Source organism: Meleagris gallopavo, chromosome 14 (assembly GCF_000146605.3).
Source record: "Meleagris gallopavo isolate NT-WF06-2002-E0010 breed Aviagen turkey brand Nicholas breeding stock chromosome 14, Turkey_5.1, whole genome shotgun sequence".
NCBI lineage: Eukaryota > Metazoa > Chordata > Aves > Galliformes > Phasianidae > Meleagris > Meleagris gallopavo.
In genome coordinates, this window is record NC_015024.2 from 3,518,040 (window position 1) to 3,534,309 (window position 16,270).

The following is a 16,270-nucleotide window of genomic DNA, read 5'->3' on the forward strand; positions in this document are numbered from 1 at the left end:
CATGCAGTGTTACATCAAATACAAAGTATGTCATGTTGCATATACTATGTAGTATGCTGCACGTTTTAAAAATCCTGATTGCATCCCGTAAGTTCATTTACTCAAGGGAAATATTTCAACCTTTTTTAATATCTGCAGATCTTTTATAAATGAAGTAAAAAAATTCATATCAAGGGCCATACATAGTGTTATGTGTAGTCAGTTCTCACCTACTGCCAAGCTTGTGAAATGTCGTCCTTGTTTATTTAGTAATTATTGTTCTTTTATATATGAGTTTTTTCTTTTCTATATTGATGTTTTGCTTTTGTCAATTAAGTTGATTAATTTAAAACATTGATTTTGGAGAAAACAAAGCCACAGTATTTCATAAATGTTTTTGCTTTTATCATGTGCATTTGTTATTATTATTTATTGTTTTTTCTGTTGTTGTTGTTTTGTTTGTTTTTATCCATTATTATTCAGTAGATTCTTCCCATCCCTCCTCCCACCCTCCTTCAGCTACAGATGGTGCAGCAGGTGCAAATGCCACTGATAATGCAAATGCCAGCTTAGTCAATGGTACGTCAAGAACACCTAGCTTTTTTTACTTGATAGATCTGTCTCCCAACTATATAAGATTCCCTCTTTCCTCTATGAACTGCGCAGGTGTTTTATGTGTGTCATTACCCTCTGAGTGCTCCTATTCCACAAACTCTACAGTAGCTTATAAGAGATGCCACAAAGATGCTATGAATGAATTATTTCATTCACCTGGAATTAGGCATGGAAGTTGAACAAACAGGAACTGTGATCTTTTTGCTGTTGATTAAAATTGCGGATAAAAGCATCAGTTAACAAAGACTCGTTTCAAAACTTTTGACTTTTTCATTGTAAAACTTGTTACGCATTGATCAGCACAGACCTGAAGAAGGAACACCATGATGAAGGGATTGTATTATCTTTTCTTCTGATGTGGCACTCTCATAAGTGTTCATAAAGTCTTCACGTAGTTTTGAGAAATAATTCTGGGGTCAGGAATCTGGCTCAGTTTCAACTTGCAGTGTTTTCATTAAAAAATTGCTGCTGTCAGCATCTTTTTGAGAAGAGGTTGATTGAAATGGGATTGTGTGGATATTTGTGCAGCTCTTAGACAGTGACTATCTATGAGCCAGCCTGCACTGATTAAATATATATATATGTAGTCAATTTTGACTGTCTCGTACTACAGCTTCTTGACCTCATTTGTAGCATTGCAGGTGTTTCAGTCTTTTTTATTATTTTAATTGCAGTATTAAATGGAATAGGTCAGTGTTAGTCTAGAACATTAGTCTTAGAACAGCTGTATTTTTTCTGCTCATAAAGTACGTTTAATCTTTACTAAAGAGTCTGGTAGAGCATCAACTACACTGACAAGAGTCATTTTATTTTTTGTCATGTTCATAACTGAAATTTTTCCTTTATAGGTCACTAGTTGTTGCATTATGCATATAAAGCTAGTTTCTGACATAGCAAGTTCTAAACAGTAAGATAAACTAGTGGGATAACTTGACAAAATCAGAAAAGATATTAAACCTGCCTACAAGTCCTATCCCTCTCTTATCCCTAGACCATCCTAGTTCCAACATCCCAATTTCAGGTTTCTTAGAGAATAAGAACCAGGAAATTAATGAGGATCTCTCATTTTCCTTTATTTATAAGTCTCACACACTTTTTTGTGCACAAAACAAATACACCCACAGAACCAAGTCTTACCAGATTACCTCCTTCTGTCTCACTGGACACTGCAGAATTATATTTAGTCTCAGGCCTGCAGTGGCTGAGCACTAAGTTAAGCATTTGCCTAAGTGTTTTGCTGGAAAACCATTGCTCACTAAGCTGAAGAAATGAATCTTGATTTATTCTAACCAAGTCTCTCCGTTAGCACAATTTAATTGCCTGGCAAATATCTCTTGCGTTTGGTCTTAATGTCTGAACTTAATATTGAAATTGAGTGTCAAAGGATATTAAATCATGTGTGTTAAAGCAAGTATCTATGGGACTTTCTATCTTCTCTCCCATTAGAAACAATAGTTACGATCCCTGTTTATCTTAAAGCTATCGTTAGAAAAAGAAACTCAGTTCTTTTCAGTGCTAAGTGTTGAAGTCAGTAATTCAACAGAGTATGTTTCTGCTTTTAACTTTTCCAACATGAGGCAGTTGGATTAATTCTGCAGAAATTTGATCAACATGAGAGAAGAAACTTTCTGTAAATTAACTTTTCTGATAGTATGTTCAGAGGAGAGCTGAGACTGCAAACACAGTTGGATCTGAGTGCTTTGAAACTCCCTGGGAAATTGCCCAAGTCAGGTTTCTGTTAATATCATGCATTTTTCTATTCAGCAGTGATAATGAGTTAGAGAATACTTAGAAGGTACATTGGTAGCTCTGAAAGAAATGCCTCCTATTTATTTCCATGGAAACTACAAAAGATACAAAGTGCATACAAAGACTATTTGATGGAGCAAATTCTCAGTTACAAAACACTATTTTTCAGCATAGTGACCACCATTAGCTCTGCATTTTCACCAGTGATGGTCAGCATGTCTGCATGCCGTGGCATGCTCATAAAAATTTACACCAGCCAAGAATGACGCATTGCTGCTGTCCTCACTGCTGACACACACCACCCACCACCTAACTGTGCTCACATCCACTGTTTGGCCTCCGTGAATGTTCATCAAGTATGAGCGAATGTCAAAGGGTGCAATTTTTCCACATGGAAGAATTCAGTTCCACTCCTTTGCTTCATAAGTGCTTCCATATCAGACACCATTCTGTCAGACTGCCCCTCTTCTGCCATATGTTGCACAGCAACAAAATGTAATGGAAATGGTGGGAAAGTTTAACTTCTGCCGTCCCACCAACATCCACCTGTAACATCATGGGCCAACATAATAAAATAGGAGGCATTAATTTCAGAGCAGCTCTCATAGCTGTGTTTCTGCAGGGTTTGGAGAGAAGAAAGAAAGAATTAAATTCTAAGAGAAGGAGATCAACTTCTTGTAACCATTTTTCCAGACTAGATTAAACTAAATTTTCAATAATGTCTAAGGATTTTCCCTGAGGTATAACTGGAAATGAACAGTTTTACCTATCAGCTTATACCTCTGTGTAGAACATACCTCCAAGGAACAAAAAAACATCATATACCTGAATAAGTTCTTAGCACCGGAAATACCATTGCTTGTTAGCTGAAAATCAACTTGTCACAATTTAAAATAAATTGGTTTATATCCTACTTACAAATATACAGCTGACCCAGAAAAAATGCTTTTTATGTACAGTCCCTGAACTTACAGTGATGAAGCTGTATAGGCTTCTGACATGTGCTATTGTTGGCCTCCTGCTGTGTTGAAGGAACTGCTACACATTCTGTAGAGTTCTAGCAGTTGAAATAAAAATGTATAATTGTTAGTTAGTCTTATTAGTTAACATATAAATATGTGTATATGCACAAAATATACTCCGTTCTCAAAAGGATACAAATTTACAGAAAGGTCATAATTCATGCAAATTCCTCTGATTTTACAGTATTGTGTTTAGAAAATATAAAATATGTATTTTTTAAATATGGGAAGCAGCAACCTCAGTTTGTTTACTTCTTGGTTATCCCAAATCAGATTTGATTAGAGAAAGCAGTGTTGGCCGCCTTATTCCTAGATCCCTTTGCAGAAAAACATCCAACTTGAGACAATGGGATCAGGTTTATTCCTTTGTAGTTAATCTCATTGGCTCCTATCACACTTCATGAAAGAATTCCTAATCTTTCAGTTCACATGTTTGACGTCACTTTTCCCCCTATATATAGATCTGCAATGCACATCTGTTCTTACGAGTTATATAATATAACTGAGTTGGCATTAGGAGAGCTGTAACTCATTTCTGTTGCACGATGAGACATTTTGGAAAATCAGTAGGGTAGCTTCTTTTTTCACTCCACCACAGCACAGCAGAATAAAACTAGATTAGCTTCTCTGGGTGTTTTCAAGCAGTTCCTCCAATGAACGAGTAACTTGTAATGGCAGCAGTAGGAGTTTATTATTTTGTCTCACTGATTCCTCCTTTCTTAAGAGCTGTAGAAGTGAAAGGGGAGTTTTTCTTTGCTGAGGTTACCGTTTTTGGAGTAAGAACTCTGGCAGTAATAACATCATGGGTATGTTCCAAGTAAAAGATGGAAATTTTCATGAGGTAGAGGCAAAATGCAAAAAGCATTCTATATTTAAATGCAAAGCCTGCAAAGCACAAACAGAATACAAATCTTAGAGGCTCTGTAAGTCTTTTTTGAACATTCTGATTTTTCATCTTTGCATGGAAAATAAACTGGGAGTAATTGCCCCAGATTTCAGGGCACACTGTCCCAGAAGAGGGGGAGAAGTTGCAGAGGTATGTTAAGAACATAAATTTTTGAGGAATTTTATATTAAGAATTATATTAAAATATTAATATTTTTGTAAACAATGCACCCAGGTCAGGTAATGTTTCCAGTCCTAACACAAGCTGAAAGGAGAAGGATTTCTCATCAGTAATGATTCTGTCACATTAATTTCTTACTTTCTTCTTGAGATTTGTCAATTGCAGACTTAGGATTCAATGAATTACAGGGAATGCTTGGAGTGAAACCATTTATTTCCCTTTACTGTATTATTTTCTCTACCTAATTACCTATTCTTCGCTCATCTATCTAAATAATTTGAATTCATCTAGTTTTAATAACTCACTTTGCTCCCCTAGCAGTCCCTGAAATATTAACTGAAGTGCAGTTCAGTAGCTGCAGAGGTTTAGAATATTTTCCTTAAATAGGTGTGTTTACACTGTTGGTTACAATTGACCATTTTTTTGTCCTTGTATTTTTAGGCAACCAGGATAGATGCATCATTAGTGTAATTCATTATGATAATGACTTCACTTCTATTAAACTGCAAATATAGACAATAGCAAAATACTTTGATTCACATAGAAAATAGTATTTGTATTTTTTTAGTTGAAGAATTTTTAATTACACTGCTTGAATTATCTGAATTGTATTCAGAAAAATGAACAATAAAGCAGAGCATAGAGCAGGAAAAACACAGGCGGATTTAGAATTCAGCCACACGCTGTGGGTGCTTTTTGTTTTGTTGGTTTTTTTTATACTGCAATTTTTACATGAACTGACAAATTTTTGTTATATTTCAAAATGAAAACAAACTTGGTTTTGCTCATAGTCATAGATTCATGTCTTATGATAAGATGTAAGTCTTTGGAAGAAGGGTATCCTTTGTTTTTTAAAATCATATTTCATCCAAGATGAGATCGAAGATAAAAACAGACGTGCTAAACAACACACTTTTGTAATCCTTATGAATACTGAGAGTATTATATTTAGCAAAACATCCTTTCCTTTACTGTCATTCCACACTTTGCAATTTCTCATTGCTTGTAGCCTCGTGCTACTAAGTATGAAGTGAAATGTCACAGTAATACATTTTCAGCTTTTTCAGCCATTTTTGCTCTTTTTAAGAGTTGAGTTTTTAGTGATTTTCCAATTACTGAAAATGCAAACATGTAAGAAATGCATCTTAGCCTTTCAGTTTTCACAGCATAGGGTGAAAAAATTAATACATGCTGACGCATAATTTCTGCTGCTTTATTATGCATGCTGGTATGAGCTCTGTAATCACAAGGAGGTAGAAGAGCAGAACTTAGCTGCTGTATTATTTTTGTTTTTAACAAACTCTTATGATACTTCTCTTAGCAGAATGTGTCAAAGTCCTGTGAAGATACTTTGACTATTATTTTTCCTTAGTATTATTTTTCTATTTAGAATTATAACTAACTACAAACTGCTGATGCCATCCATTCAGGACATTTGCAGTTTACTCCATGAGATTGTGAAAGTTTCACAATGTACCCCAACAATAAATTTTAAACTCTTTGTTTACCAGTTATTCTGAATAGCAGAGTTTCCTGTGCTCTAACTGGTACTTTGCCATTTTTATTTCAAAGGCAGTTTGATATGGTGTATTACAAATGATGGGTTTGATACGGTAAAACTAAATGTAGCTAAATCATTACATTGGAAATTACAAATACATCTTACATCTGTGTTTAGAATAGATCAGAATATAGGATGATCACCTGGCATTCATATTTACAGGAGCAACTTGCTAAATAACGTAGCAAAAATAAGAAAGATGTAATTTTACAGTTTTATATGTTTGTATTTATTAACAGCTTAGTTATTTGTTGTCTTAATTTGCCAAAATAATTCATTTAATTTTGGTGAATGTTAATTAAGTCATGCTACGTACTGGTGTTTGCCAATTTTTTACCTGTGGTTTTACTGAGTTGTGGATGTCTGAGATTTCAGTTCAGGAGTATTATTAAACTTCTGCTTTCTACTGGATTCTTTTTATTAGTTTCATCCTCATTACTTACACAATTTGTTTGTAAAAAGTAATGATATTTAATATTTTCTGTTATACCATTAAACTTGACTTGCAGATGCTTAATGTATCCACCTTATGTTGTCCATCTTCTAAGTAAACATATAACAAAGGCTACTGATCATAAATTTGTATCTGTAACACTGTCATTAACTTTGTCTGCCTTTTTTATTTTAATTCCCATTTTCATGTTGTCTTGGGTGAAGATTGTTTACTGTCTGTTGTCTATTGAAATTTTTCATCATATAGGCAAAATGCAGGATGGGAATATGGAGAACAGCCAGAACAAAGGTAATCTTCTTTCCTATTAAGCAGGTTGTGGATGTTATGTTTAGCATGTAGTTAGATGCTATTGAAAAATAAAATAAAAATCTGTGGTTTTTGCACAAGTGTACAAATGGCCCTACCAAAGAAATTGTAATTTATAGAATTTTGATGTATCAGATTCTTAGGAGAGGAAGATATTATTATATAAGATACTTTCATGTCACAAAGCTCATTTGAATTCATTTTCGTGTGCAAATTATTTATGCTATGTATCATTAGTGACTTTCCAACCCTCTTTTTGGTATGTCTTGTCGACTTTGGTGTTTAATGGTGTTGTATAGACATTTTTATTTGTAGGGAGAAGATAAAATGATAACAAAAGGAAATGTAATGCCTTGGGTTATTTGGATGCGTAAAAGTATGCTATAAGGATGGGGAAGATTAAGAACATTAGGATTTTCTTATTTACTATACAATCTTAGGAAGACATGGAAGTAAATATTTTACCTCTGAAGCAAAGCTATAGTTCCATTTTTATTAGACAAGAAACACCAGATATCATGATTTCTTTAGGTTATGCTAAATAAGAAAATTAAACCTCCATTTTATTCTTTTCGGAAAATTCTAAACTTAGCAAAGTTAATGGATCAGAAACAGAGCAGATAAACTCAGTTGTTAGTTGTACAGAAGTATTAAATAAAGTCATACTGAATGTGTATGATTTAAGGTTAGACAGACCAGTTGCATTTCCAGGTCAAATAAGCAAAATTTTCTAAAAACTGTTCATGAATGCCAAACCTGAGCAGATCTGTTTCATCTCATTCTGTTTAATTTCCTTTCCTTTCTGTACCAAATAGACATATACACATATATAAATTGTGGAGTGTCACTGCTTTTAAAAAGTGTCTATTTCTCTTTGATACTAAATTGAAGTTTCCTTGTATCAGCATTAGCATTCTTTCAGGAAAGGATGCTTTAGCCTTCAAAGTTATGGTTTTGTTTTTTACTGAAGAATGATGATGGTATTGCTTTCTGACTTGAAGGTCAGATCAGGCAATCTAATAATGAATGCTAAGGAAACTTTTATTTAACTTTGGTATTATTCTAGAATAGTGGTTCACAAATTATGGTCCACTGGTCACTGGGATGCCCATGGATTTGAGCAGCAGGTGTATGGATCATCCCTGCAATCACACTGCCTTTAAAATGGTTTAATTAACACTAAGATTATAAGTCTGCATTGTAGTCTATGAGATATACCAAAATTTAGAAAATTATAGACAGTCAACTTGCCAAAATATTTGAGATCTGCTATTCTAGGAAATCCTGCAGTGCTGATGTACTGTTACTTGCCAAGTGTTGCAAAACATTAAGTGATATATATGTGTATGATACAGAATATTGTTGGTGGTAAACAAACAAACCAACCCAGAATTAGTGGTTTTCATGGTACTTGACAAATGGTGCATTACATACATATTCCCTTGTGTGAAGGGCATGTGGGTGAACTTGTACATTTGTGTCCCTCTGGAACCCCACTGGGTCCTCACCTGGGCATCTGTCTGCTGTGGGAGCAGAGGGTAATCCTGTGCAAAGTTATATTCATCAGCTCCAATGAGTGTTGCTAGTTTAATTCAGGAAGTGTCAACTCTACAAGAAAAGGAATGGAAGACAGCTTTGAAGTAACAGTTTTGTTCTGCGTTATTAGCCAAGCAGCAGGATGGGGCTGCTGCCATGGAGATGCAGCCACTGAAGAGTGCCGAGGGGGGAGAAGGAGATGACAAAGACAAGAAGAAATCCAACATGCACAAGAAGGAAAAATCTGTCCTACAGGGAAAGCTGACCAAGCTGGCAGTCCAGATAGGCAAAGCAGGTATGATGGGATAACTGACTGAATAGCAGTATATTATTACTATGCACTAAGGGCTTATAAACAAATAATTCTAAAAAGAGTAGTGCTTTATTAGTGCAACATTTAGAAATGGGCTGTCATAGTACGGTTCTGAAGATAGTAGGTGGTACTGAAGATCTTTTATCTTCTAAAGCCCAGTTTTTACAATCAAGAAACAGAAAGCTTTGGGCAACTTGGATTGTAATGAATATATAAAGCAAAATGAAACGTAGCTTAGCTGATATTCCCAAATGCAGTAAGTACATTATATTAATTTCCTCTTCCCTTCCAAGTACATAGTTATAGAATCTCTAATATAATCTGAAAATGTCACTCTCACAGTATTTCCCACTTACGGATTCTGAAATTATTCTATTTATTACCTCGTGACATCCATGTTCACACCTTCTATGCAAATATGATGTATCTGTTGACTATTCTGTCCAATACCACCTGATCCATGCTGTTAAAAGTGGCACTTCTCCAACAGGGCTGGTAGAAAGTTAAGGTCTTTCAAAATGATGTAATGCTTGCTAACTATATTTTTCTAGTGATATTAAAGAGGTGTCAGACTCTATCCAGATACATGGCTGTGCTCCTACAACAGATTCCTATCTCTACTTCCATTGAACACCTTTTATCCTTCTTTACCAGTCCGATTTTTATCCCTCCTATTCCTTTTTAGTTTATTACACTTTTTTTGATGGCAGAAGACCATGACACCACTTATGTCTTTCTTTCCTGGACAGTATGTGGCTTATAATCTACAATTATCCCTCTTTAGTATTCACTTTCAGGGTTTGCCCACTTTCATATTCCTCAGGCTTCTCTTGTTTTGTTGCTGGCTGTAGAACAGTACACACTGATACAAAACCTCATGATTTCTTGTGTTTATTAACTTCTTAGATTACGTATTTTTCTACAATAAGTACTTTTTCTACATCTCTTCTGTAATTTTCAAGTAATTGTATACATCTTTCTAACAATAATGTGGCAAGTAATATGAATTAAATTAATTAATTATGATCTCTTTATTCTTGTTTTTCCTTCTACCTCAGGCAATCTATGGGATGTCTTGAGTTGTCATAAAGATTTCCCTATATAATGTTTTAGTAGATTTTTCTTTATCCTCTGATATTAAATGGTGCTCTCCCTGAGTCATCAAAATCCTGTCAACCTTAAAATCCTTTTATTTACCTTATTTATTTATTTATCTATCTGTCTATCACTTCAATCAAGACATGGAATTCACAGTATCATCCTTTTTTTCCATGATTTCATTAGGGAGAAATTAATTTACTCTGAAAAACAGGCTTATCCTCTTCATCAGAGCATGTCAAAGAGTAATAACAGCAAGGCTAAGTAGGTGTTCCAAAGGAAACCAGTTTTTGTTTGTCACATTAATCCAGGAGCAAAACCATGCATGAGAAATGCTGTCTTACCACAGTCTGTATGAGAGCACATTTGTCCCCAGCCAGGATCTTTTGTGACTTCAGTGGAATATTTATTAATCTCTCTTGTGGAATGCTGTCAGTGTTGTATGCCTTTGAGCCTCTCCTTACAGAAATATGCACTATTTGCATAGATTCCTTTGAAAGAAAAGCCTTGGGAACACTAGTATTAATAAAATTTTCAAGAAGACCAATTAAATAACTGTTCAGTGGACAATTCTGCATTGTTATTTCATTGTATTCAACTGGACGCCTCTATCTGAAATATTCTAGATATCAGCAAATTATAGGAAAAGGCTCCTTTTCTTAAGCCTCTTAAGATAAACATATTTCAAGAGAAAGATGAGCAACTGATGTTTGCATATGTTCAGAATAGTGATGTACTAAACCTGAAAAACTTAGGTTAAATGACAGCACAACTTTAGACTGCCTGGTAAGTTTTAAGGGCAGCAATGTGACAGTGCTTAGAAATTACTGTAGCAGCATCTAGCTGCTCTGTGGAATGGAGTACTTTCCTCTTCATTAGAATGTCTGGCTCTTGTAAACTTACTATAATAATGGTTTTTGCTGTAAATGTATTATAGTAATTTTTTCTTCAGCGTTATAAAATTCATCATTATTTCTACTGGTGGCAATGTAAACTCTCATGAAGAGTGAAAATAATTTTACAAAAAACTCAAATATAAAGTTCTAATTGCATGTATTTTCAATTATGTTTTACTTTGTAGTAATTGCTTATTTCTATTTACAGGTTTGGTGATGTCTGCCATCACTGTAATCATTTTGGTACTATATTTTGCCATTGACACCTTTGTGGTGAAAAAGAAACAGTGGTTACCTGAGTGCACTCCTGTCTATGTTCAGTATTTTGTTAAATTCTTCATTATTGGTGTTACTGTACTTGTGGTTGCTGTCCCTGAGGGTCTTCCACTTGCTGTCACTATTTCTTTGGCTTATTCTGTAAAGGTAAGAAACATTCAAAATAATTATAGGAGAAAAATAGCTTTCTGTCGAGTTTGCCAGTGGGTTATTCTTCAGCTTTTGTCAGGTTTGATTGAAGTTGGCCTGTAAATTAATGTCATTAAAATGATAATGAGAGAGAAATTTCTTTAAAGTACTGCTTTGAAAGTACTTCTGACAAAACAAAAAAATGCGTTTGTGTGCTAACTCAAGTCTTTTAAGCTTCACAGTTTTCAAACAACAGAAATACCTGCTTAGTTTACAAAGTTACCAGGGATTTATTGAGCAGGGCTTACTTTAGGAGTAATGTAGGCTTTTAATATAAGTTTGTCTTCAGACTTGCTTTTGCAATAGTAAAAAGTTTTGACAAGGATTTGAAGTTTTCAGGATTCTTTTTTCGAAGGAAGTAGAATTCTTCTTCAATGCAGTTACAGTGGTTTTTAGCCAATGCAAATGATTCTGTCAGGAAATTAAAGAAAGATGGGTCTTACATAAACATTCTAGCAATCCCAGGTGAAAACTCTGTGATTTATTTCCATTTAGCAGGTAAATAACACGTGAACATTATGAAGAAATACCTTGATTTATAGGTAGTCAGATCTTATTAGGGAAAAAAAGAGCAGATCTCAGCCATGTGATTTTGCCAGTGTGGAGCCTAACTGCTTTAAAAATATTTTCCCATTCTCCTGATGGCCTTCACACAGTGCATGCAGCACATCCATCCTTGTGTAATTATGAGTGCAGTATCAAACAGTAATACATATTGGCTTCAGCTGGTGACATTGTGTCCTGTGAGCATAAGGTATTGCTCTGAAAGTTAGGGTCAGGTGAGGCACAGAGGTTTTTAATATTGAAAAAGTTTGAATAAGGGTAACATATAACTCCAGGAAGACTGTCCATCTTGTGAAAAATATGCAGTATGGAATGGTGGTGGATTTTTTAAGTCACTGGTGATTATTTTGGTTTGGTTGGTTTGCAAGATGTGTAGTCATTCTGTATGCTGCAGGCTGACACTGGTATTGGAAATGGTATTAAATAAAGGCTAAAAAGTTGGACTAGACATTACAAGGTTAAAATATAGAAATATGAATAGTTTACAGGATAGCTTCTCAATCATATTCTGTGCATATACAGTTGCTGAATTACTAGGTAACCTTATTTATGCTACTAAGTATTCCTGATTGATCTCTAGCTTTAGGAGTTTAGCTGTAAGAAAAAAAGAAAACCAAAATGAAGTATATAAAATTGCAGAGTTTTCTAATATTTGCTATAATTATACTGTTTTTAAAATGCTATTATTTTCAGTATTTCCAGTACTTCAGCTAATCTTTGCTGTTCTACCTGTTCCTTAAAATATTTATCCATGATAAAAGGATAGAATTATTTCATTTGATCAAAAAAAGTATTCCAGGGATGGTCAGGGCTTTATTGTCTGTAAATACAGTACTAATTACTGGACACAAAATTCTGATTGAGCTTTACATGCTAGTGAATAAGATATATACTTTTTCCTTTGTATGACTGATGTTTAAGATTTGTCAAAGCAGATCTTGGAGTTACTATTTTTGGGGGGTTTTGGTTTTTTTCTTCCTCAGAAAATGATGAAAGATAACAATCTGGTCCGCCACTTAGATGCCTGTGAAACTATGGGTAACGCTACAGCCATATGCTCTGACAAAACAGGGACACTAACAACCAACCGGATGACAGTCGTCCAAGCCTATATTGGTGATGTGCACTACAAAGAGATCCCTGACCCTGATTCTGTACCTGCTAAGACCCTCGAATTGCTGGTTAATGCAATTGCTATCAACAGTGCTTACACTACGAAAATTCTGGTGAGTAGTTTTTTTTTTTTTTCCAGCAGTAAAATGAAACATGGTAGGAGTAATAACTTCTGAAAGCATTATTAATTCCTTAACATCCTGTATGAATTGTTAAATGCTGCTGAATTCCTCAAAATGAGAGCAGAGGCTGTGAAAATACTTATGTGGGCTTTTTTGTGAGCAGGGTTGTACTTGTATATACAAGGCCATGCTGTATTTTAAAACGTTTTACTGCCAACAGATTGGGATGGTCCAACCTGTGTGCTGGTATCTTTACTCATAAAACGAGTTTTCATTGAGGCCTTCTATCTGTAAAATTACTTTTGTGTGAAATCTTCAATTAATTCTTCAGTGAGACAAGTGGGATTGGTTCTATCAGTGAATAGTCCTTATTGTTACATTTTCAAGTGAATTATGACTCCAAATGTTTTATTTACTCACTGAAGGAGGACAAAATGGAAAAATCTGGTGGCTCGTGCCATTAGACTTTTCTGTATATAGCTAGTAATAGACTGAAAACTTTCAGTAGATTTTTTTCTTTGAAAGGTCAAATTTAATATCAGACCAAATACCTTTTTAGCTTGTGAGTTTATGCATTGTCCTTTTTACAGATGGATAATGAGCTGAGCTGCATCATATGAACCTCAAAATATTTTAAAAGTAGGGTTTTTTTAAGCACAATCACAAAAAAAAACAATTGTACTGTGAGGCACCCACTGTTCTGTTCTTACTGAAAGCTCTCTGGAAATAGAGCAGATTTGAGCTACTTTTTACGCTGAGAGGACATGAAGCCTTCAGCAGCTTGAATAGGTACTGTTTGTTACCTCCTTGCAGCTGAAATCAGCTATTACTGAACACAGCTCTTCTGCTGCTCTACAAGAACAAGTAGCTGTAGTAGACAACTGAGGTCAGAGCTACTCCTTTTGACTTGAAGTTCAGATACTCTGGAAATGCAGAGCTCACTCAGCTACATACCATTTTCAGCTGTGAGGATCCAAACAGCAGCACCAGTTCTCACCTGAATCTCATTCTGTCTTTCTTATGATCTGTCCAGATCCAAGCCAGACAGATTAGCCAAAATGAAAACAGGCCTTCCTTTCTTAGGTGGTTCAGTGTAAATGCTACATAGATATTTTATGGCAGTGGCTGTTGGAAATCTAATTTACACAAATTGAAAATTAGCAGGAATGTTTTGTTGTTAATGAGCGTGCTTTCATAAATCAGTGTAACATTTCATTTTTGGAAAGAGGAACATATATCTTAGTTATGTTAATATGATTATAGCCCCCGTAAGTCTAGGTGCTTCCTCCTGCAGGAATTGAAATGGAACCAAACTCTGCCTCAGTACACACACTGGAATTAAAAAATGGAAATAGAGACAAATAGGAACGAAGGGCAGTAGGTCAATATGGACATCGGTGTTTGTATAACTGCTAGTTGCCAATATCAGTTCTAGCTGTCACTGTGGAGTTCAGCACTGGTAGGGATTTAAGAGAACGTTACCAGCACTGGCAGAACTTGTTCATTGCTGAGATGAGGTCACAGAACAGCAGACTGCTAGTTCAGGTAAGTGCAGCTGGCAGAGTAAGACTTAATGTCATCTGCACCTCAGTTGTTCAGCATTTTGCTGTTTGTTTTGAATGCTTGAAACCAAACACAGAAATGAGGTGTCTGTGTTCACCTTCAGGCTGGGTCAGACTCTCATCTGAATTTTTAGCTTTCTGGAGGAGATGTGGGAAGATATTACACCACTTTCCAAAGGGTCACATGTATAACATATACGTTTAATATCCTCTCTCTTGTGGCAGCAGTTTCATTTAACAGAAAAAATCCTGGTTAATAGTAGTTGTAGAATTTCACTGTGATCTCACTATAGGTGTTGTTGTTTTACATTTTCTTTCCTGTTAGCTAGAGTCATTCCTTCTCACTGAAAAGACTGTTGTGTGCCTGCTAGGAGTCAGGGTTTCACTACTGCAGTTATTTTATGCCTTTGCACGGATCAATTCTATTCAAAATTAATAGATGCAGCCATTTATTCTCTGGAAATCACATGATGCTCTGGAATTCTGGAACATAACTGTATAAAATTAGTGGTCATTTTTTAGCTATTATAACAGCATCATAAGGTCAAACCTTGAAGCGTGGACCCCAGGAGAATACTCCAGTATCAGAGGAGGTGGTTGTTATAGCAAGCTTAAGCTAAAGTTTATGATATAAAATATCGTTTCAAAGACCTTACTCACTGTAATTTATAAATAAATACCAAAAAAAAAAAAACACCAAAAAACAAAAAAAAAAAGAGGGGAATCGGATAAAGGGTGCAGAATTATTTTTCTAACTGTTAATACTGAACACATGCTTTTGCACTCATTCTTAGAGTGTATTTAATGGAATGGTGAATATCAGCTGAGACCCAAAGGGTATATGAGAAAATGTCATAACAACTGAATTTTAGGTATTATGACATATTTTACATACGTTATTAGTGATCCAGTTACGTGTACACTGTAAATGCTCATTGTGTGAACTTCTGTTCACAGTGCTCACATATAGGAGCTATGTACTCTGCTGAGTGAGAAATGTTTCATCTTGCATTATCTTTTGATTATGGGGCAATTGAACCATTGATAAAAATATAAAAAGAAAATAATACCACTGCTTGGAAGAAAAGATTTGAAGTTCCCTGAGAAATTAAAAAGAAATTATTCTAACTGAACAATTGCAAAGTTATATATAATTCTCTTCAGTGCTTCTAAAGGATTAAAGTATTCTCTGAGCTGTTTTTCCAGTCTTTGAGCATCTTCAGTGCTGCTCTTATGCTGTTTATGTGAAGATGTTTTCCAGAAAGCCTGTTCTTCCCCAGTGTTACAGTTTTATGTAGCTTTAACTACCAAAAATATAAAGTGGACTTAACAATTTTTTGGAGGTAAGCTGTGACAAAGGCTGTAAAGCACCTCTTACTCTGAAAACAAAATTTCTATTTTGGGAATTACTCAATTTTCCTTGGTTCAAAAGCACAGTGACCTTGAATATCATGGAGCAATAATGAAATACAGACTCCTTATGGCAAAAGTAGTGATTTGAGCTTTTGCATGCATAAAAACAGTTCTAGAAAAGTATGAGGGCTGCTCCGAAAGTAATGCCTCCTATTTTATTATGTTGGTTCATGATGTCAGAGGCAGATGTTGGGAGTAAAGCAGTATTTCATTACAGTTTGTTGCCATCACAGAAATGGCAGCAAAGGGCACTCTGACAAAATGGTGTCTGACATGGAAGTACATATGAAGCAAAAAAGTGTCAGTGAATTCTTCCGTTCAGAAAAAACAGCACTCATTGGTATTCAGTGACATTTGGCTGAACATTTATGGAGACCAAACAGGGGATGTGAGCTCAGTGAGGCAGCAGGTGGTGCATTTCAGCAATGGTGATGGT

General features: G+C 35.1%; 1 protein-coding gene across 9 annotated transcripts in view; it reads left to right on the forward strand.

Annotated features, from left to right (window-relative positions):
- Positions 1-16,270, forward strand: part of ATP2B2 (ATPase plasma membrane Ca2+ transporting 2) — a 363,788-nt gene that overhangs the window by 278,016 nt on the left and 69,502 nt on the right. For 4 of the 9 annotated variants that reach the window (XM_019620005.2, XM_019620007.2, XM_010718403.3 and 1 more), the window contains 5 exons: positions 463-558; positions 6,693-6,734; positions 8,419-8,583; positions 10,804-11,018; positions 12,608-12,850. In XM_019620005.2, the coding sequence (XP_019475550.1) occupies positions 463-558; positions 6,693-6,734; positions 8,419-8,583; positions 10,804-11,018; positions 12,608-12,850 (761 nt within the window). The remainder of the gene's footprint in view (positions 1-462; positions 559-6,692; positions 6,735-8,418; positions 8,584-10,803; positions 11,019-12,607; positions 12,851-16,270) is intronic. The other 5 variants (XM_019620008.2, XM_010718407.3, XM_010718408.3 and 2 more) reach the window with 2 other exon arrangements.